This window comes from Colobus angolensis, unplaced genomic scaffold (genome assembly GCF_000951035.1).
Source record: "Colobus angolensis palliatus isolate OR3802 unplaced genomic scaffold, Cang.pa_1.0 Scaffold105, whole genome shotgun sequence".
NCBI lineage: Eukaryota > Metazoa > Chordata > Mammalia > Primates > Cercopithecidae > Colobus > Colobus angolensis.
The window spans coordinates 2,058,964-2,079,850 of record NW_012111475.1 but is presented as its reverse complement, the minus strand read 5'-3'; the positions used below and the strand labels follow the sequence as shown (position 1 = coordinate 2,079,850).

General features: G+C 50.7%; 2 protein-coding genes across 3 annotated transcripts; one reads left to right on the top strand and one right to left on the bottom strand.

Annotated features, from left to right (window-relative positions):
* Window positions 1-3,219: 3,219 nt before the first annotated feature.
* UNC5CL (unc-5 homolog C (C. elegans)-like) lies at window positions 3,220-15,545 on the bottom strand. The gene is given in 9 exon segments (XM_011944163.1): window positions 3,220-4,917; window positions 6,683-6,796; window positions 6,950-7,050; window positions 7,978-8,045; window positions 8,332-8,433; window positions 9,182-9,444; window positions 10,175-10,475; window positions 10,990-11,435; window positions 15,508-15,545. Coding segments are annotated over 8 exon segments (1,557 nt in total). The 5' UTR covers window positions 11,375-11,435; window positions 15,508-15,545; the 3' UTR covers window positions 3,220-4,694.
* Window positions 15,546-18,416: 2,871 nt separating this feature from the next.
* TSPO2 (translocator protein 2) lies at window positions 18,417-20,554 on the top strand. Of its 2 annotated transcripts, none has more exons than XM_011944168.1 (4): window positions 18,417-19,003; window positions 19,191-19,383; window positions 19,773-19,914; window positions 20,156-20,554. In XM_011944168.1, the coding sequence occupies exons 2-4, from the start codon at window positions 19,211-19,213 to the stop codon at window positions 20,351-20,353; spliced, it is 513 nt and encodes a 170-aa protein (XP_011799558.1). In that variant the 5' UTR covers window positions 18,417-19,003; window positions 19,191-19,210; the 3' UTR covers window positions 20,354-20,554. The 2 variants fall into 2 exon arrangements, with proteins under 2 accessions (XP_011799558.1, XP_011799565.1); XM_011944175.1 differs by having other exon boundaries at window positions 18,943-19,033.
* The last annotated feature ends 333 nt before the right edge of the window (window positions 20,555-20,887 follow it).

Below are 20,887 nucleotides of genomic sequence, written 5' to 3'. Positions count from 1 at the left end.
CTCCCCCTAGCCTCCTAACTCCCTCCTTCCTCCCTCTCTCTAGGCCACAATATCCTGCTCAGGAAACAGTTGCCATAAACCATGGCTTTTTATCACGAACCTCTCGTCCACAAAAACCTTCCAGAGTCTCTCACCTCCTAACCAGTCCATGCTCCATGAGCCTTTCCAGCTCATCCAGCACCTGGCCTTGATGCTTTCTCTCCTTTCTCCCATCCTGAACCTCCTTAGCTCAGACCTCTCCCTTTCTCGCCTTGCAAACACTACACCCACAGCCACCTCTGCTGCTCCCCAAAACAGAATGGCTGATCTCCTCTTCTCCATCACTTCCTCCCTGAAGCCCTTTCTAGTTCCCCCCTCCCAGGTGGAAGAGACCATTCTGCACCCCTTAGTTCAGACTTCCGGTCATAACGCCCGCAGTTCATTATTATTCTTGCTTAAGCTGTTTTCTGTCTCTCTTCGATGTGTTATACAATATTGGATTCTTACAGGAAGGCACAAGGAACACTTGCCTTTATTTTTCAAGCTCTCTGAACCCCTTACTAGTGTATGCAATCCTAGGCGCTGGGACCATGCCTCATTCCTCTTGTATCACAGTGCTTAGTACAGTTTCCAGGGCATAATAGGTACTTGATAAATGCTTAAATGAATGATTTAAAAATCCATCCTGTAGTTGGAGACCAGCTTGGCCAACCTGATGAAACCCCGTCTCTACTAAAAATACAAAAATTAGCTGGACGTGGTGGCACATGCCTGTAATCCCAGCTACTTGGGAGGCTGAGGCAGGAGAATTACTTGAACCTGGGAGACGGAGGTTGCAGTGAGCCAAGATTGTGCCACTGCACTCCAGCCTGGGCAACGGAGCAAGACTCCGTCTCAAAAAAAAAAAAAAAAAAGTGGTGGTGAAGTCTGGTTCCTGACTCAGAGATAGCATCAGTGGTGGTAGCAGGAGTGGCTGTAATAAAGTCAAGTTCCTGGTGTCCAGTGCTCAGTAGCAGCAGCCAAAGTAATACCAGTTTCCCTCCATGATCTAGTCCTACAGTACAGTTTAGGGCATTGTTCCTGGAAACTTTACCCCAAATCTATTTCTCCACCCTCCAAATGATTGTTTGTCTTTCAGTTTCCTTTAATAAATCCCATCTGCCTCAACTAGCCAGAGTGAATCCTATTGTCATCAACCAACAACCCACTTGATGTACTAGGTAAGCCAGGAACACTGACCCTGAATCTACTGCCTCTACAGCAGGCTGCAGTGTGAGTCATTTCTGCAACACAGAGTATAGGCCTGAACCTCATCTCCCATTACCTTCTTGAGTCAGGTACAAAGAAGGATGGGAGGAAAGTGTCCTTCCTTCTGACTCCCAGCTTCCCAGGAGCTCCTACAAAACAAGAATGCTCTTCTTCATTGGATTTTTATCACCAACAATTTGTGCAGGGCTTAGCAGAGAGTAGGTATTCAGCAAATGTTTGATGAATTAACAAATAAGTGAACGGTCAAGTACGCTATAAAGTTATACCCAGCTGGATTCCTAACCCAGATCTGTGCTGTCCATTAACAGTACCCACTAGCCACACACGGCCACTAAACAACTGAAATGTGGCTAGTGCAATTGAGGCACTGAATTTTTATTTTATCTCAGTGAACCAAAATTTAAAAACTGATACCTAATTCCATTTTTGGAAAACTTTTGGCCTGTTTAATTTGTGTATGTAAATGTACGTTTTAGTTATAAATTGTATAAAAGCTGAATACAGATGAAATCTTTCCAATGAAAAATTAGCATACAAATTGAGATGTGCTGTAATTGCAAAGTATACCCCAGATTCCAAATACTTAATATAAAAAAGAATGTAAAATATACTATTAATGTTATGTTGACTACATGGGGAAATAATATTCTGAATATATTAGGTTAAACAAAACTTATTAAAGTTGACTTCACCTGTTTCTATTTACAATTTTCGATGTGACTACTAGAAAATGTAAAATTATATATGTGGCTTTCATTGAATTTCTGTTAGCACAGATCTGAACATTAGCATAAATATTGCTCAGTGGTCAAAGGGGATGCCGAGGACACATATTTGCTTTGAGCGCTAGAGGCTCCAACCCCACAGACCTAGGCCCAACCTTACCCTTTCATTTCCCCAACCCCTTTCCCCAGACTCCAAATCCAGCAGGAGGAAGTGCAGACATGGGCCTCTGCAACATGTGAAAGAGCAGAAGTCACAAATGTGGTGTTTAGGCAGGTGATTTAGGCAACTCTTTATCAGGAAAAGGGGTGGAAGTAAGGCCACAAGCAGTGATCAATTGTTCTATTTGAAGACAACTTAAAAAGAAAAAAAAAAAAAAATCCCCAAGTGAACGTTCCTTGGGTGACCAGTGTGCCACCTCTGCATAAGTCTATGAAACCAAAGGCCCTGGGACAGGTTTTAACACGATAGCTTCATTCCAAGGAAGAGTTTAAAGCCCAGAAGAAGAGCTGTTCTAGTTAGTATGAGTCAGGGCTAAATGTTAAGTCTCCTGATACCCAGTGGGGCACACCATGTCTCAGCATTCGGTGCCAATACATAACATGCCAACTGCATTTGATGTGAGAAAGGAAGGGTCTGCCTTATAGGAATCACTCAGCCTGCAACTACCCCAGGATTTCCAAGCCTCCCTTTGCCAGCACTGGAAACCCATTTTAAGAAATTGGAGTTGGGGCCAGAAAGCATTCTATTCCCATCACAGGAATCTCTGTGGCTTCTATTTGCAACTCCAGGAGACGTGAAACTCTTAAAATGATTTTTTCCAGGGTTGGAAGGAACACAATGATGTCTTTGGTGAAACAGTGCCAGGCTACTGCACAGTTCAATCCTGAGCTAAGTGAAGGGGGAAAAGGCCGAGGCACTAATCTGGCATGACTGGCAGTCCCCGGTGGGGTAAGGAGGACAGATGAGAAGGGTAGGAGAGGACGGGTGGCACTGGGGGAACAGGGAAGGGATGCAAGGGCCTGCTTCTGAAGGCTTGCATCTAACAGAAAAGAAGGGAACCTCCCTGACTTACCATGCGGGACCCAGATAATTTTCATACTGGAAGCACAGTCTACAAAATGCTTCCCTCCAACCCATCCCCATAGGTACAATTTTACCAAATAAAATCATTCATACTCACGTCCAAATTTGCCAATCTGAGCAAAATACAGTTAGTAACAAAGAAAGGCAATTTTCATATTTTATCATTCATCATAGAAAAAAAGCTTTAATATTTTTTAATTAAATACAGAAGAAAATTGTGTTGCCAGAGATTGTTTGCCTGCCTTTGAACAAATTAACAACACCTGTTTGCAAACAAAAGAATTTCCAGAATGGAGTCAAACCCTTTATTCTCTGTTCAGGACCCAGCCCATTCATGTCTTTTGTATACAGTATCTAACACATAGTAGGCACTGCATAAGTATCTGCTGACTGAATAGGGTGCTCTTTCATCCCTATCCTTTATTTCCTGACCCTAAACTGGATCTTAATCCATGGGGAAAATATCCCTACCCATCCACTCCTAGAGTAGCCCTGTCTCTTTCAACAGTCTTTGACACATAACATTGGTTTAGAGACATATGCCTGAAGGGAAAAGAGGGAGGGTTTCAGACAGAGAAAGAAACAAAGACAAGGCACAGAGACTAGGCAGAAACAAAAAGATCTAAGAGAGAGAGAAACAGAAACACAGGTGCAGAGACGGAACAACTGTGGGAGATAGGGACAGAAAAACCAAGTCAGAGAGACTTAAAACGCACACCGTTGGAGATAAAGAGATAAAAGCGTTGGGCCAGAATGATCATCTTGAAGTTTCTACTCAGCTTTAATGTTTTCTGATAGAGAAAATGGCAGAGAGAGGGGAAGACAAGACCTGAGCAGGAGGATAAAGAGACAAAGGAAGTTAGTAGGGGCAGAGGCAGACAGCCAGGCGTGCCTAGCCGGGAAACCTCGTCCTACCCAGGCCTCACACCCATGGGGCTGGGCTCCCATGCCCACTCTCGGCTCCTACCTTAAGTCCAGCCACCCTCTTCCCCCACCCGCACCTAAAGATCTACAAACCACTCAGCAAGCCAAATCCTCTCTCCCCAATATCCTCCGTGAAGCATTCTCGCTGCTCCAGCCCGCACTCAGCTCTTCCCCTCTCAGCTCCTAAAGCCACACACACATCCTCTAACCACAGGTCAGGGCTGTTTTCGAGTTTGCCCCTGGCTGCTATGAGAACATCTTGACTCCTGCAAAAGAACTGTGTGCTTGTCAGGGCTCCAGTCCCTGCCTCCTATATTCCAGTATTCTTCATGACACCAGCCCAATGTCTGGTCTTCATGAGCGCTCAGTGAATACTTGGGGCCTGACCGCCCGCCCCTAAAGTGCACGCGGGGACCGTGGCCGTCCCCTGCTCATTTTCGGCAGCCGGGCCACGCTGAGGCCATCTCCTGGGCTCCTGCGCCCTCTGCCGGCCAGGAGGGGACCCGTACGCGGGACAGATCGCGTCCGGAAGGGCGCGCCTGCTGCTGGGAGGCTGGCGAGGACGCTCTGGCCTCGCGTGCAGCCCCGGGCACCGTCCGAGGGTTCTGGGAAGGGTGGTGGGCACAGCCAGGAACAGCTGCTGTGTCCCTCATAGGCGTGGGGGAACAACCCCTCTCGCCCCCACACCTCCTCCAGCCCTGCCCGCTGGGCGCTCAGAGCTTCTCGTCCAGCTCCAGGCCCTGGTTATACCGGGCGCCCCCGCGCTCGGGGCCTGGGCTGCCGCCGTGTGTCCCGCTCAGGTAGTTCTGGATGGCGGAGGCGCAGTCTAGCCGCTCCATGACAGTCATGAGGTAGTGCAGCTCCTGCAGGCTGCCGTTCTGCTCCTCAAACAACTCCAGGATGGCCGCTGCGGGGCTGCGCTGACAGGACAGGAACCTGGCCCAAGGCAGGGGAGGAGAAGGGGGAAGGAGCAGGGAGGGGCTCCTTCCCTGCTGCAGGTTCCCTCGGCTGCGCAGCACGAGGTCCATCCCTCCCCGACCCTGTAGCTTTTGTCCTCGTCCTGCTCTTGCTTGCCTTTCAGGGGACAGGGGGTGGGAAGCCCCAGGCCCTTGAAACTTGGAATTGTCCTCGCCTGGAGGCTAACTCTCTGCGCCCTACTCTTCTCTAGGCTTCAGTTTCCTCTCATTAAACTGAGGGCTTAGATAAGAGGACCTCTAAGTTTGCTCCAGCTCTGATGTGCTGTAATTGCCTTCTCTACCTCCCCCACTCCAAATACTGCCCTGGTCTCCCCCTAGCCTCCTAACTCCCTCCTTCCTCCCTCTCTCTAGGCCACAATATCCTGCTCAGGAAACAGTTGCCATAAACCATGGCTTTTTATCACGAACCTCTCGTCCACAAAAACCTTCCAGAGTCTCTCACCTCCTAACCAGTCCATGCTCCATGAGCCTTTCCAGCTCATCCAGCACCTGGCCTTGATGCTTTCTCTCCTTTCTCCCATCCTGAACCTCCTTAGCTCAGACCTCTCCCTTTCTCGCCTTGCAAACACTACACCCACAGCCACCTCTGCTGCTCCCCAAAACAGAATGGCTGATCTCCTCTTCTCCATCACTTCCTCCCTGAAGCCCTTTCTAGTTCCCCCCTCCCAGGTGGAAGAGACCATTCTGCACCCCTTAGTTCAGACTTCCGGTCATAACGCCCGCAGTTCATTATTATTCTTGCTTAAGCTGTTTTCTGTCTCTCTTCGATGTGTTATACAATATTGGATTCTTACAGGAAGGCACAAGGAACACTTGCCTTTATTTTTCAAGCTCTCTGAACCCCTTACTAGTGTATGCAATCCTAGGCGCTGGGACCATGCCTCATTCCTCTTGTATCACAGTGCTTAGTACAGTTTCCAGGGCATAATAGGTACTTGATAAATGCTTAAATGAATGATTTAAAAATCCATCCTGTAGTTGGAGACCAGCTTGGCCAACCTGATGAAACCCCGTCTCTACTAAAAATACAAAAATTAGCTGGACGTGGTGGCACATGCCTGTAATCCCAGCTACTTGGGAGGCTGAGGCAGGAGAATTACTTGAACCTGGGAGACGGAGGTTGCAGTGAGCCAAGATTGTGCCGGGCAACGGAGCAAGACTCCATCTCTAATAATAATAATAATAATAATAATAAATAAAAATCCACCCTGTTTTCAGGGTCCAGCTCTAGCCCCATCACCTGGATAAAGTCTTCCCTGACTGCTGCACTCATAGTGTAGTTTCTGGAGCTTAGCTCAGTATTCTACTGCTTTCTGAGTTTCTTGACAGGGATCATGACTGCACTGTCACCATTATTGCTAACATTTATTGAATTAACAAGTGTCAGGCACCCCGCTACATGCTTTACACACATTATCCTATAATCTGTCTTTCTCTTTCTCAGGGCATAGCATGGCAAGCACTCAACATGTACCAAATAACTTCCATGTTAATGGATTCACTGTTAAATGTTAATTGAGCACCTACTATGCACCAGGCATCATTCTAGGTACTGATGATACAGTGATTAATAGAGCTGCCCTTTTATGGGAAATAGGATGGAGAGTAGCCATTCTCTGACTTTTAAGTCACTCCCTTGCCTGTGATCCAGTCTCCAGAGTGTCCTGAGGACCCCCGCCCCAGCCCACCCTCCTCTACCATCCACAGACATCCCCTCTTCCTACCGGATCTTCATGCCACAGAGCCCCAGGTGAGAGGCTAGTCTGCGCCAGTCATTGCCTGTGATGCTGTTTGGCTCCAACAACATCTGTAGCTGCTCAAAGAGCTCTGGGGGCAGCCTGAGGCAGGGAAAAAGGTGTTCTTGGAAGAAAGGGACAAACAGACCCACTCTGGTTCTCCCATATACACCGTAAATGCTGTAGTCACCCTGTGGGTGCCAGGGTAGGAACCCAACATCCCCCAGGCAATAGCCCAAGCAACCCCCATCTCACCTATTGCATGGGGGCGGCTGGGAGACAGGGGGCGGCGCTGCCCAGGATTCTTCCTCTGATGCCTGGAATCTGAGGATTTCCATATACTTGGTCTCCAAGCCCTGAGTCAACACAGGGCAGGGAACATACTTAGGGGTCACAAGGCATCCCCTTGAGTAAGAAGCTGGAGTCCTACCTCCATTCCTCATGTCTCTCCTTCAGTCTGTCACTCAGAGCCACCTTACCAGGAGATACAACCCCACTCCACCCAGCACCCTCTACCCGCTGTCTCCCTGACTTCAGAACCCCACCTTCAGCCTTATGTTTGCCCACTGAGCTCTTTGGGAACTGGGACATGAAGACCAAACAGGATGCATCCTGAGCCACCAGGGGAAATCCTGGGAGGGGCCATGGTGCAGTGGGAGGTCATCCAACCACAGAGACACTGATCTCAGCCATATATTTCCCTTCCTCCATTCCAACCTTCCCTGACTCTTCTCCAAGTGACAACAGGGTATCCGCCTGCCCTCCAATAAGGTGCCACTATGGTTCCCCAAAGACTCTCAACTCTGATTTCTTCGCATCTTCCCTTGGTGCAGCAGGAGAGAAGAGATACCTAACTCCCATCCCACTACTCAAGACCCTCTTCCTGGTCACTTCCCATACTGAAAATACAAAACATCATCTCTCAAATCCCACACTGAAGATACAAAACATCATCTCTCAAATGTAGACAATCAACCTAGAAAGAAACCGTATAAACTTGATGCCCCAGTTCTCTGAGTTGGGAGAAGGGGTTAAACTAGGGTTTGGTTCTTTTAGCCTCCCGCTGGATTCATCCACCGATAGACAAGGAGAGTCAGGGATGAGGGTAACTTGGAGCCCAGATGATCTGAGCCCCTCAAAGAGCTGGTATGGGGTCTCTATGGAAAATGCCGTCTTTACCTATGTGATTAAGACCATAATTACTGGGCACCATACCCTGCGCCCACTTTGCCTAGGAGTCCCCCCAGGCCCTGCCCTTCCTCTGCCCCTCAGCTCCAACTCACATCCTGGAAGGTGTGCATGGTGACAATGATCTCATTGGTTAGTGCTGAACAGTCCTCATTCTCATTGGCTATAAAGAGAAGGTGAGAGCATGGCCAGTGAGTGAGGAAATAGCCTGGGGTAAGAGGAGGAGAAGGTAAGGGACTCTATAGTAAGACTTGGAAAATCTGAAGAAGTTGGGGTCCAACACTCCATTTTTCTCTCTGCAAAGATCTGTGTGGCTCCTGGCCTTTCAGGGAAGGTCTGTGTGCATGGCTGCATGAGGGTCTGCAGAGCTCCAGGGTTACTGGGAGGGGAGAAGAGGAGACGGGAGGGGAAAAGAGGGGGAGGAGGTACACACAGGGCTTCCGGACTACCTGCTTTTCTCCGGAAGCAGAAGGAGCGGAATGGGCACTTTCCATGCCAGATGTGGAGATGGGGAACCAGCTGGCAACTGCTATCATCCACATTCTCCCAACCTGGCAAGTAGGCAGAGAGGAGAGGGCCTCAGAGAGTGGGGCCTTCCACAAGTATTGAAGGGGGCTGTGGGGAGGCATGAGGACAGAACAAAGGCAGGAGGGTCTCAAGGGGATTGGAATCCCCAGAGCCTGGGCAGGGACCCCAAGAGGGCCCTTGCACTGTAAAAGCCTTCCATCCCTTCCTGCTTCTGTGGGGTATAACCCCTCTCCTTCCCACCTCCCACCTGGCATCACCCTGTCCTAGGAGTGAGTGGCAAGGGCTCAGTAGACAGCAGAGTGGTCAAAGTCCTGGGGGGCTCCATGAGGCTACTGCTGGCCCAGAGGTCACAAAGAGACTTGGGGCCTGGTGCGGTGGCTCACACCTGTAATCCCAACACTTTGGGAGGCCGAGACGGGCAGATTACTTGAGGTCAGGAGTTCGAGACAGCCTGGACAACATGATGAAACCCCGTCTCTACTAAAAATACAAAAAAATTAACCAGCTGTGGTGGTGTGCACCTGTAATTGCAGCTACTCAGGAGACTGGGGCAGGAGAATAACTTGAACCCAGGAGGTGGAGGTTGCTGTGAGCCAAGATCATGTCACTGCACTCCAGCCTGGGCAACAGAGCAAAACTCCTACCCAGGGAAAAAAAAAAGAGAGAGAGACTTGGGGTCCCCAGATCTCCAGATGTCCAGGGGAGGCCCAGAACCCTTCATTCCTGTAGGACTCCTGATCATCCTGTCCCACAGGCCACTGCCTCCCTCACCCTCTGAGATGTACTTGAGCTTCAGGCACTGGTCACCCCTGGCCCCACTGAAGTCGAAGAGCTGGCAGGGCCCACGCAGGCGCCCACCATAGGGCTGCTCGTTGGTCAGTGCCCACTGCAGGGCACAGGGCGTGTTGTTGAGGAAGTAGATACGCAGCTGCAGGTGGGACTGTCCTGGTGCCAGCGGTGAGCAGAATATGGCCAGCTGCAGCCATTTGCGGGCTTCGCACCCCACAGGTGCCTCCATCACACAGGTGTAGAGACTGCAGAGGGAGCCATTGGCAGGCACTCATGTGCAGGGAAGGCTAAGACACCAGCACACTGCCACCAGCCTCCTGCCACCTGAGGGGCCTCTGTGGGGCCTTCAAGGAGGTTCGGAGAGCACTTGAGGGGAGCACTTAGGGAGGAACTGGTGGGGGGGATGAAAAGTGAGTACATCATGGTGACTGGTGACTAAATGGGGAGGAGAGCTGGCAGGGGAAAGAGGGAAAGTAGGCTCAGGGTGACCATGCTTGGGAGGGCACCTGCACATGGCTCGACTCCTGTCAATGGGTGGGAAGGAGGCTGGGAGGCAGAGGACCTAAGACTCTAGAAAGACAAAGAGATGAAGGACAAAGATGGAATGGAGTCTTACAGAACTGGCACTAAGTTTGGGGATAGTCCTGAAAGAGGCACAGAGTAGACAGAGATAATTTGAGACATAGAGCAAGGTGGAGAAGACAGGTCCCTTCTAGATGGAGAGATGGGGCTGAGTCAGACACTTCCAGACAGACAGATACAGCAGTGGGATTTGCAGTCCTGGACATGATTAGTGTGAGAAAAACTGCTACAGACATTAGGACAGAGGGGCCAGAAAGGGTCACCAGGGGATAAAGGATTTGCAGACCATCTTCTATACAGAGAGCTGAAGATAACGCAGACAGAGAAAGTGGGCAGGAAAGACAGTCCCCAGAGAGATGGGTGTGGGAAGACAGGCCAATGGCATGTGCCTACCTGAAGTGGGAGAGGTGGATGCGACACTCATCCAGGGAGGCGTGGGCCCCTGGCCGCCCCAGGGGCCTCCATACCTTGGCATCGAGCAGGGCAGTGTTGCTGCTGTAGGTACGAGCATGGCTGGGCTGCTGGGCACAGTGTTTGAATGTGAGAGTACAAGGCTTCAGGAAGGAGGCCCCATGGGGGCCACATGCCACCACAGGGCTTACCAGCCCCTGGGCTCGGGACAGTGATGGGGCGTCCGAAAGGTCCCACACCAGGATCAAAGACACCCGCTCCTAGCGGCCCACAGTCACAGCACCTGGGGAGGACAGGGAGAGATGAGATGGGCCTGGTAGGCTGGCACACCCCTGCCCCTGAAAGAGGCCAGGCCAGAGAGAAAGGAGGTGGGGCAGGAGCCCAGGAGAGACGTCCCCAGCAGGGCACACAGGGCGGTGGTATGAACAAGAGTAAGATGACTGTGGAGCTGGCTTGTAGTGTAACCCTAAGCAAGACACTCCCCTTTCCACCCAGACTTTTGCTAGCCCATAGTGTGCCTAGCGTGAATTTGCAAATGGTGCTCTTGCCTCCCTTTACTGGAGAATTGTCCCAGCATACTGATTCATTAGAACAAGGTACTTTACTTCCACCTGCCAGGAAGTTGTCCTAAAAGATAAGATATGTAATATGTCCATCCCTGAAGTCAATAAAACTATACTCACACTACAACAATTATCAGAAGTAAAAGGTGTCTATGAACATTGCTCCCTCAAATGTGGTGACCTAATGTACAGTCTGAGCAACTGTATGTGGAGAAGAGAGCCAGGAGCTGTTACCTGGTGGGATGAGCAAGGAGATGCCTGCATCCTGGAGCATCAGGCAACCGCCGCGGTGATCCACCTCTCGAGCCGAGAACACCAACAGCTTGTGCATCAACTGGCGGACCATGGTCTGGCCTTGAGTGGGTGTGTGCAGCTCCTGATAGAAGGCAGCCACCTCTGGCAGTGTGGCTGGCAGGTGCTGCCTTGAGACCTCATTTTCTGGTGGAGGGGTAGGCTGGGGCACTGGTTCCTCTTGACCATTCGGCATCCAGCAGGCCCCCAGTAGCCTTCTAGGGCAGTGCCATCGAAGGCACTGGGCCAGAAGGAGGATACTTGCCACTGGGACCCCCACCAGCAGTAGGAACTGGGAGGGTTGGAATGAACTCTCCTGGAGGCACATTCGCCCGGTCACTCAAGGCTGCTGGCTCTCCTTCACCCCTGTGCCAGCCAAAGCCAAAGGCCTGGTGGGGAAGAAGGGGTCAGTGTCAGGGTAAGCCCTTTTAAGTTGTGGAGGTCAAGGCTTGACTTCCACATAGTTGCAAGTTGTCTTCATTCCAGTGCACCCTGCAAACTTTAGTCACACCAATTCTTTTAACCTGTCTCTCTTACTCGAGAACCTACCCTGACTCTCTGTGAACTGCTCTGAAGCAGAGTGAGCTTGGGTTTACAGTTAGAGAACATGAGTTCAAATGCCACCTTGGTCACTGTGGCTGGGTAAGTTTTATCATATTGATGTAAGGCAGGACAGGCCCAAACCTGGGGCTTAGCCTGGGAGGGTTTGTGGCTTCACCTAGGAAAGAATTCAAGGGTGAGTCAGTGGTGTTAGACAGCAACTTTCCCTGAAGTGGCAGCGTATAGCAGCAGCAGAGGTATGCTCCTTGCAGAGCAGGGCTAACCCTAGGTAGTGTGCCCAGGGTAGCAGCTTGGGGGCATTTCTGCCATCATATTTATGTCCACTTTTAACTACATGCAATAAGGGGCGGGTTATTCAGAAATTTCTAGAAAAAGGGGTGGTAGCTTTGGGTCACTGCCATGGAAAGGGGCAGTAACTTCCAGGCATTGCCATGGCAGTGGTAAGCTGTCATGGCACTGGTGGGCATGTCTTATGGAGAGGTGCTTTTGGTGCCTCTTCCCTGTTTCAGCCAGTTTTCCATCTGGCCTGGAATCAAATTCCTCCTCCTGCCTCAATATTGCTTAATGTACCTCAGTTTCCTCATCTGTCCAAATATCTACCTTGATCTACAAATGCTGATACAAAAAAATCTGTAAGTGGAAAAAGCAAGTCGCAGAGAGATAAAATATTCTGAGCTCATTAGTGTGAAAAACAAAACTGCATATAAATACGCATTTATGGTTATATATGTAAATGTAAAGGTATAGAGAAAGGTCTGGAGCAGTGGTGTACAATAAAAATATAATGTGAACTACACATGTAATTTTAAATTTCCTGATGGCCACATTAAAAAGAAGAAACAGGAGAAATTAACACATTTTATTTAACCCAATATATTCAAAATGTTATTTCAACAGGCAATCAATATAAAATTATGAGATATTTTTACTCTCTTCTTTCATACCCAATCTTTGAAATCCATGTGTAATTTATATGAATAGAACAGCTCACCTGGGACTGGCTGTATTTCAAGTGCCCAGTAGCCATGTGTACTAATGAGTCTGGTCTTAGACTGTGCAGGTCTGGAAGGACACACCCCCAAACTATTCCCATGAGTCGTGACAAACTGAGAAGGTGGAAGGTGTGAACGAAAACTTTGTATTTTTTAAAATCCTTTTCTCTGTACTTTGAATTTTTCACATCAAGCATGTAGTTTGTATTACCTTTGTAATTCTTTTCTGAAGCTATTAAAAGTGGGGAAAAAGTGCCTCTTTGGGTAATTGTGAGGATGGCATAAGGTCACGTGAAAAGTATCTGTAGATGAGAAAGCACTGTCCAAATGTATGTGTTTCTTTATGCCCCTCCTTCTGCCAGAAAGGCCTGAAGGTAGCTCACAGGGACAGGTGACATACAAGAGTAACAAAAGCTAAAACTGGAAGCAAAAAAAAAAGAAGAAGAAGAAGAAGATGATGATGAAAAACAAAGATGCGAGCCTACAGTGAAGCTGGAATGAGGCAGGGCAAAAGCAAACACTCACCTCCTGCTCACCTGGCTACCCAGCCAGGCCACAGGGTGAGACTTCCCAGAAGCTCTTCCTGAGGCCCTCCAGAACCCACCTCCGCCTCCTCCTACTTCCCCTCTTCCAGCCCCTACAATTTCCAACACCCCTGCCCTGCAGCCTGCTCAGGCTCCCCACACCTGCTTAATTCTAGCCTCTGGCTTTTGCTCATGCTGTTTTCTGTTTCTCCATTCACTTGCTCTCCCCACTTGTTTCTTCTCCCTATGTGGACCCTCCCATTCAATAGCGCCTCCCGCTGGCGCACCAGCCTTTGACAGCCTCCAGCTCACAAAATCTCTCTCCATAGCTATCCCACCACGCCGAGTCATTCTTGATTATGTGCTGTCATGTGTGATTTTCCCACTCAAATGAACATTTTCTAAGCACTGGCTGTGTGTCGGACACTGTGGGAAGTTCAATCCTGCCAAAGATGACGTCTTATTCCGCTCTCAAGGAGCTTCTGCAGGAATGGAATTCATTGGCTTGGTAGCTGAGTTCTGTGAGGCACAACGTCCTCCTTCAGAGCCCTGGGAGGCCCCTCTGGATAACTCACTAGAGACTGCAATGGAAGAGCTTCCAGTGTCCAGTCCTCCCTATGCCCTTCATTCGCGCTACCCACCTGGAACTGAGGCTTGACCCACCTTCTTCCTTCCATCCCCAGGACCATGAACACTAAAGCCTCTTCCTAGTGCCTCTTAGACTGGGGCAGAACCTCCACTGTATCCTCAGGATTGAAGACTGGGGCAGTACCTGTTTCCTCCATGTCCTCACTGAAAGCATGAATAAGAAGCGGGGGATTGGCATTGTTCTCTTTGCCTAAAGAGCCAACACGACAGACAATGCACTAGCCTTTTTCAACCAGGCCTCTTAGAGGGCACACAGGTGAACCAGGTGAATTGGCAGTGCCCCAAAGCTGATGAGAAGGGGGTTGGAGCAGCAAGCTACCCTTGATATCCCATCATTCCTTTTGGTTCTTTCACATTAGTAATAATTGTAATTCCAACTGTAATAACAATAGCTAACACTGGCAGAGCTTTACTCAGTGCCACTGTGTTAAAGCTCTCTCCACGGCTTGTCTCATCTCATCCTCACAGGAGCCTTAGGAGTGAGGTGTTATTTTTATCCCCATTTCACAGATAAGGAATCCGAGCTTTCTCCCCACAGTGAGGATGGACAGGGAATTACTAAACAGCTGAAGACAGGCAGGAAGGAGGAGCGAAGATGAACACCCTTCCAGAGACACCCCCTTTCTCTCTCTACCCCTTCTTTTTTCCCAAATATCTTCGTTTCCTTCTCTAGAAGAAATAAAGTTAGAAGAGAAAGAAGCAAAAGTGAAGTAAAAACAAATAGAAGGACCTAAAGGTACATCCTCAGTTCTGTGGTAATACTCACCCCATCACACCACATCCCCACCTACCAAGGCACCAGTGGCAGGGGATGGAATAGCTAAAGGGATGAAAGGAGGGGCCCCACCTCGGTTACACAGCAGTAACCTTCCTGGGGCCACCAAAGACCAGAGTCCAGATCCCCAGTGAGGCGCACCTCACTGGGTGGTGCAGCAGAGTCCCCTGGTTCAACCTCTGACCCTGGAGAAGCTGGCACGCACCACTCCCAAAGCCCCACTGGGCCTCTCATGGGGGCCCACTCCTTTACCTGGCCTGAAGCAGGATAACTCCTCCTGGGCCAGCCCCAGGTCTCCCAGGCTGACAGCTCTTCCAGGCTGCCCTGGCCCTCACTCCATCCTCCCTGTGGCCCCAGAATGGGGAAAGGTCCTGAGTCTGGTTGAATGGCATCTATAGCACTGCAGCCATTCAAGTGTGACTTGGAGCTTCCCAACCCCATGCTGGACTCCTCATTACCCACTCCTCCAGTTTGTCTTGCCCCTTACCGCAGATCACCCTGGATAGCGGGTCCCTGAAACAAGAGTTCTTTAGAATGCCGCCATCACCTGTCCCTAGGCAGTTGCATCCTCCAGCACAAAGATCCAAACTCCTGCTGCAAAGTTCTGCTCATACCCTTTAAGAAAACTCTCAACCCTTCCTCCACTTCACTAGTTCTCCCTGTGCCTCCCCAATGCCTGATAGATGTCCAGTTACTGCAGAACATAAGTACTGGGATGGATGGTCCAAACACAAGTTATGAACAGCATTTGTTAGTATAGTAGACATTTCCGTAGGACACAGATTATCCCAGTGGTCCTCATACCCATTGGCCAAGTCCCATTTTCCTCCCCTCCTCCAGCAGAGGGTTCCTACACTCCAGCAGGCAGGCTGAGCTGGCCTGGCTCCTCCCTGGAGCTCCAGGTAACCCCATCGCAATGCCCATGCCCTCTCCAGCTGCCCCAAGGGGGTGCTCACCTTACCGTCTAGGTGCTCTTAGAGGCTGTTGGCTGGTCCAATTCCTTCTCTGAGAAACGGATCAGCCAGACCCAGTCGACAGGCCAGCAGACAAGTGGAGGTGGGTGGGGAATCCAGGCAGGAGTGGCCTGGCATTTCCTGGCAGAGTCCTGCCTCCCAGCTGCCCTAAAGAGGGGTGAGGGAGAATGTCCCTCTCTATTGGCAAAGTCCAGCCCAGGTAAGGGAGTAGCTGAGGATCCCAGAAGTCAGTGAACTTGCCAGTCTAGGTCTGCAAGGAAGGAGAGAGGGAGGGAGACAACCTGGGTGTAGGTGCTGCACCTTGAAACCCCTCCCTACAGTGCCCTCTGCTGGTGAGTGGCTGTCCCCAGCCAGAGGCTATTATTAAATTAGAAAGGCAGATAGGAGAGGAGGGAACCTTCATCTGAGTTTCTTAAACTATAATGTGCACCACAGTCACCTGGGAGATCTTGTTAAAATGAAGGCTCTGATTCTGTAGGTCTAGTGTGGGGCCTGAGATTCTGCAGCTCAAAGAAGCTCCCAGCTGATGCCAACGCAACCGGTCCAGGGAGCTTAGAGAGCATCTAGTTCCACCCGCTCCCTGCACAGAGAAGATAATGGAGGCACTGAGAGGGTAAATGACTCACCAGTTGCTGGTGTACCTGAGATGTACCCATATCTGTTCCTTACACAAGGTGCTTTCTACTTTCCCCACCCAAAGTTGGCAGAAACACTACCGCTTGGGAGACGGCTGAACTTTGGGGCCATTTGCCATTCCGAGTTCTTAGAAACTCTGCCTAGGAGCAATGGCACCACAGAATGAAAATTCCTTGTGGAGAGGAACTTTTCCCATGTTTTCTGCTGTCTCCTCAGCTCCTGGTACAGCCTGATAGATAGAAGGTGTTCAATAAAGATGTCTTGAATGAATGAGTGAAGAAGTTGAGAGGGAAGAGGATGCATTTTGGATCCAAGTGACCGACACGGAGCCCAGGTGAGCGACACATTGGCTATGTAATATTGGGCAAGCTACTTAAGTCCTCTGAGCCTCAATTCCCTTGTCTGTCAAATGCAGATAAAAATATCTACCTTGTGTGAGATAATAATTGTCATTATTGAGCTAATAAATGTAAAATGCCCACCACTGAATGGGTGGTCAATAGATGGTAACTGTTATCACCAGGGTGTGGCCTCCTGCAGTTGAGGAGGCGTGGTGAACACCCCCAGGCCAGTAGTTATCATCTCCCATAGAAAATAAGTAACTTCCTCTGCTTTTGTCTCAGTTAATAATTCTCTAGCCTCTTGTCTCTGACTGCAATCCCCTCCCCTCTGCTTCCTTCCCTGTGAGAGGGTGGAATAAACCTCCCATGGGAGCCCAGTACCCCAAAGTGCAGACATGTATCAAAGGAATGGGTAGAGAGCAGGCAACCTGGGAAGCAGACCTCATGCCTAAAGACAAGCCAGGAAGGGGTGCTCAGAACTTTCAGAGGGAACGAAGGGAGTCGGGTAGGGGTGTTTGTCTTTAACAAAGCTCTGTTTGAGTCACACAGGAGGCTGGACTTTGCCAACAGATAGGGACACTCTTCCCTACCCCTCTTTAGGGAGGCTGGGAGGCAGGACTTTCTGCCAGGGTGCCAGGTCACTCCTCCCTGACTCCCAACCCACCTCCACTTGTCAGCTGCCTTCTCCTCTGAGACATAAAGTCCTAGGGGTTTGTGAAAGATCTGTCAAGCTAGGGTTCTAAGCCAGGAAGGTCATGCCTACCAGGAGGCTATAACCAGGGACTGTGTTCATGGATTATGAACTCACTTCCAAAGCTGGTGCTTGCCACTCCTGGCGACAATCCCAATTATAAGGAGGCTCCCGGAGAAATTTGAAGGCTCATACCACTCACTCCCATGGCCACAGAGCTGTTTCATGGGATGCAGAGACCACAGGCATCAATAGCATTATAACTGGGGGCTGAGCTGTCACAGTAGGGCCAGGTCTCTCAGTGTCAAACCCTCACCACAAACCCTCAAACATTCCATCAAGGGGTAGCCTCCAGAGGCCAGGCACCAAGGAGGGTCTAGTAGGCCAGGCGGGCTCCTCCTGAGAGGAACTCTTTGGGGCCATGAAACAGCAACTTGGACTTCCCAGCCAGTGTCACCACCCTTCTCATCTGAGAAAGGCAGACCAGCTGGGAGCACCACTCCACCCTCCTCCCAGCACCACCCTCCTCCCAGCCCCACCCTCCTCTGTCTTCCACACATCATATGTCGTCAGGCCCCCCACCAGGAAGGTGTGCTGCCAGAGGTAAGGGGAGCACAGGCCTGGGAACAAGGAGGTACTGTGAGAGGCAGGTGTCAGGAGAAAAGAGGATGGGGGCAAGGACGGGCAGGGAGGGGGCCTCCACCACTGTACAGAAATGTAGAAAAACAGGAAGGCAGAAGATGAGCAAATGGACAGTGAGGAGCAGAGAAAGACAAGTAGAAATATGCACAGGTGGGCACACTGCTCAGCTGTGTCCCAGATCCTCCAGGACCAGTGTCCCTGACCCTTGACAGAAAAGGATGGATTAGGGCTGGGCACAGTGACTCACGCCTGTAATCCCAGCACTTTGGGAGGCCAAAGTGGGTGGATCACCTGAGGTCAGGAGTTCGAGACCAGCATGACCAACATGGCAAAACCCCATCTCTACTAAAAACACAAAATTAGCCAGGCTTGGTGGTGCACGCCTGTAATCCCAGCTACTAGTGGCTGAGACAGGAGAATCACTTGAACTTGGGAGGTGGAGGTTACAGTGAACCAAGATTGCACCATTGCCCTCCAGCCTGGGCAACAAGAATGAAACTCTGTGTCAAAAGGGGCCTTGGTTGTAGGAAGGTCTGTACATTGTCCCACATGCAAGTGACATGCAAAGCAACATGCCAATCAGCATGGCAGCTTTTTAATCAAAGACCAGGCAGTTGTTTCCTTGAAAAGTCAGGCCACAGGAAACCTGAACGCTTGTGCTTACATCCTGACACTCTGGGAATGGAAAGATGGAGCAGGAAGCTCATCCCCCATGGCTCCAGGGGTAGAAGAGAGCTAAAGGTTCAGATAAAGGAATCCACAGTGTCAACAGGCCAAGTTTGAATTTGGGCAGGAGATAAGCCTGGGTGTGCCCCATGAGTGTGCCAGTCTAGTATGGTGAGATAAGCCTGGGACAGATGGGCTGCCGTATTTGTGACTAGAAAAGAGCCCCCAGGAATCTCTGGCTCCTGCCTTCAGATTGTGATCTTTCCAGGTTGGTAAATCAGCTTAGGTAGAACAGTTCTGAGTGAGGGCCAGCTACACACCTGGCTAAGTGCTGCCCACTGTGGGAGGCAGAAAAGCTGGTCACCCGGGACCTTATCTCCAGTAGTCAGAAGCACTTAGAGGAAGGTCTTTCACTGAGAAGCGGTTACCAGTGCTGGGCAGTGTCCTCCAAGTGCCAGAGGAGTGCTGTGGAGAAAAGAAGTCCATGGAAGCCAGGAGATGGGCAAGGTGGGGCCTGGGGCTGGAGAGAGCTCAGAGGTACAGGACTGGAGCTGGGCCAGAGAGAGAGGAAGGACCTCCATGACTAGACCTCCTCTGAGGGGCTCAGGCCAGGAAATGAGTCAGGTTAGGAGGCAGAGACAGACGAGGAGCCGCAGGGGAAGGCTCATCACTAGCGTGTTCTCTGCCTCCCCAGATTTTGCCTCCTCAAGGTGAATGCAGCTTCAAGGGGCCATCTTTGTGCTCCTGCCCCACCTGGGGCCCATCCTGGTCTGGCTGTTCACTCATGATCACATGGCTGGTTGGTGTGAGGGCCCGAGGATGCTGTCCTGGTGCCCACTCCACAAAGTCTTATTGCTTGTACAGACAGCCATCTACTCTGTCGTGGGGTGAGTACTTGTTTCTCACACATGGCCCTGGTACCCAGTGGGGTGGGAACAAGTCCCCTGTATCTGAATTACTCCCATATATTGGCCTCCAAAGGCAGGCACTTTGGCTTGCCTCTTATGGTGGGTCCTCCAGAAAGTAAGAAACCCTCTATGCCTGCCTGGGGTTCCAGTTAGCCCTTCTTCCACCCTCTCTAAGTCTCCCCAGCCCCTCCCCAACCTCGCTGTGCCCAGCTCCTCCCACCAACTTCCTCCCTGACCCTTAAATGATGCCTAGACCCATTCGCCCCCATTTCAGCCCACAAGGGTATCCAAGAGTCCTTATGCCAGAGAGCCTCCTCCATTCGCCATGGAACCTCCCATTGAATGATTTTGCCACCATCTCTCCACAGCTACGCCTCCTACCTGGTGTGGAAGGACCTGGGAGGGGGCTTGGGGTGGCCCCTGGCCCTGCCTCTCGGCCTCTATGCTGTTCAGCTCACCATCAGCTGGGCTGTCCTGGTTCTCTTTTTCACAGTCCACAACCCTGGTCTGGTAAGGCACACAGGGATCAGTAGCAGAAGTAATGTGGGAGAGGGTGAAACTACCTGGCCCTAGAAGCACATAATTTGGCAGAGCAATTGAGTGTAGGCAGGTAATGGATGGGCAGACTTCTCTGCACTTCCATGGTGTGCACAGAGCCCCAGGGACTTAGCTTGTGGCTGGGCTGGGTACTGCAGAAAGGTGGAGGTGCTGGTTCTTGGGCAGCCAGCTGACCCCCGGCCCCTGTGCCCAGGCCCTGCTGCACCTGCTGCTGCTCTATGGGCTGGTGGTGAGCACGGCACTGATCTGGCATCCGATCAACAAACTGGCTGCCCTGCTACTGCTGCCCTACCTAGCCTGGCTCACCGTGACTTCAGCCCTCACCTACCACCTGTGGAGGGACAGCCTTTGTCCAGTGCACCAGCCTCAACCCACGGAGAAGAGCGACTGAGGCCCTCGGGCACGGGAGAGGAGGGACGGCCAGGGTAGGGAGGAAGAGTCTGCAAGCAGGGCTGTGGAGCTAGGGTTCACCCCAATGGCACCACCCTCCTGGGTTCCCTGGTGCCGTTTTTCCTTAGAAATCAGAGAAATGGGAAAGAGGGGGGAAACTGATTTTACACTTAAATAATAAAATCCTATTAGTAACTCTGAAGGTATGATGTGAAGTGTGTATTTGAATGCATAATATGATGCCTAGGGCACCAGAGTGGGATACAAGCTTCTGGACCTGTGTGTGAGTGTGTGTGCGTGAATGAAGGTGTGAAGGCCCATGGGGGAGGGGTGGGCACACCAGCTCGCCTCCACTCACATGCCTCCCCACCTGGCATAAAGATTTAGCACTCAGATGTTTAATTGCCTGAAAAACAAAAGGCTTTTAAAAAGTGACAAAAAAGCCGAAACAGAAAAATACACTTTATAAAAAGGGTTCTAGGGGGCCAGGCGCTGTGGCTCATGCCTGTAATCCCAGCACTTTGGGAGGCCAAGG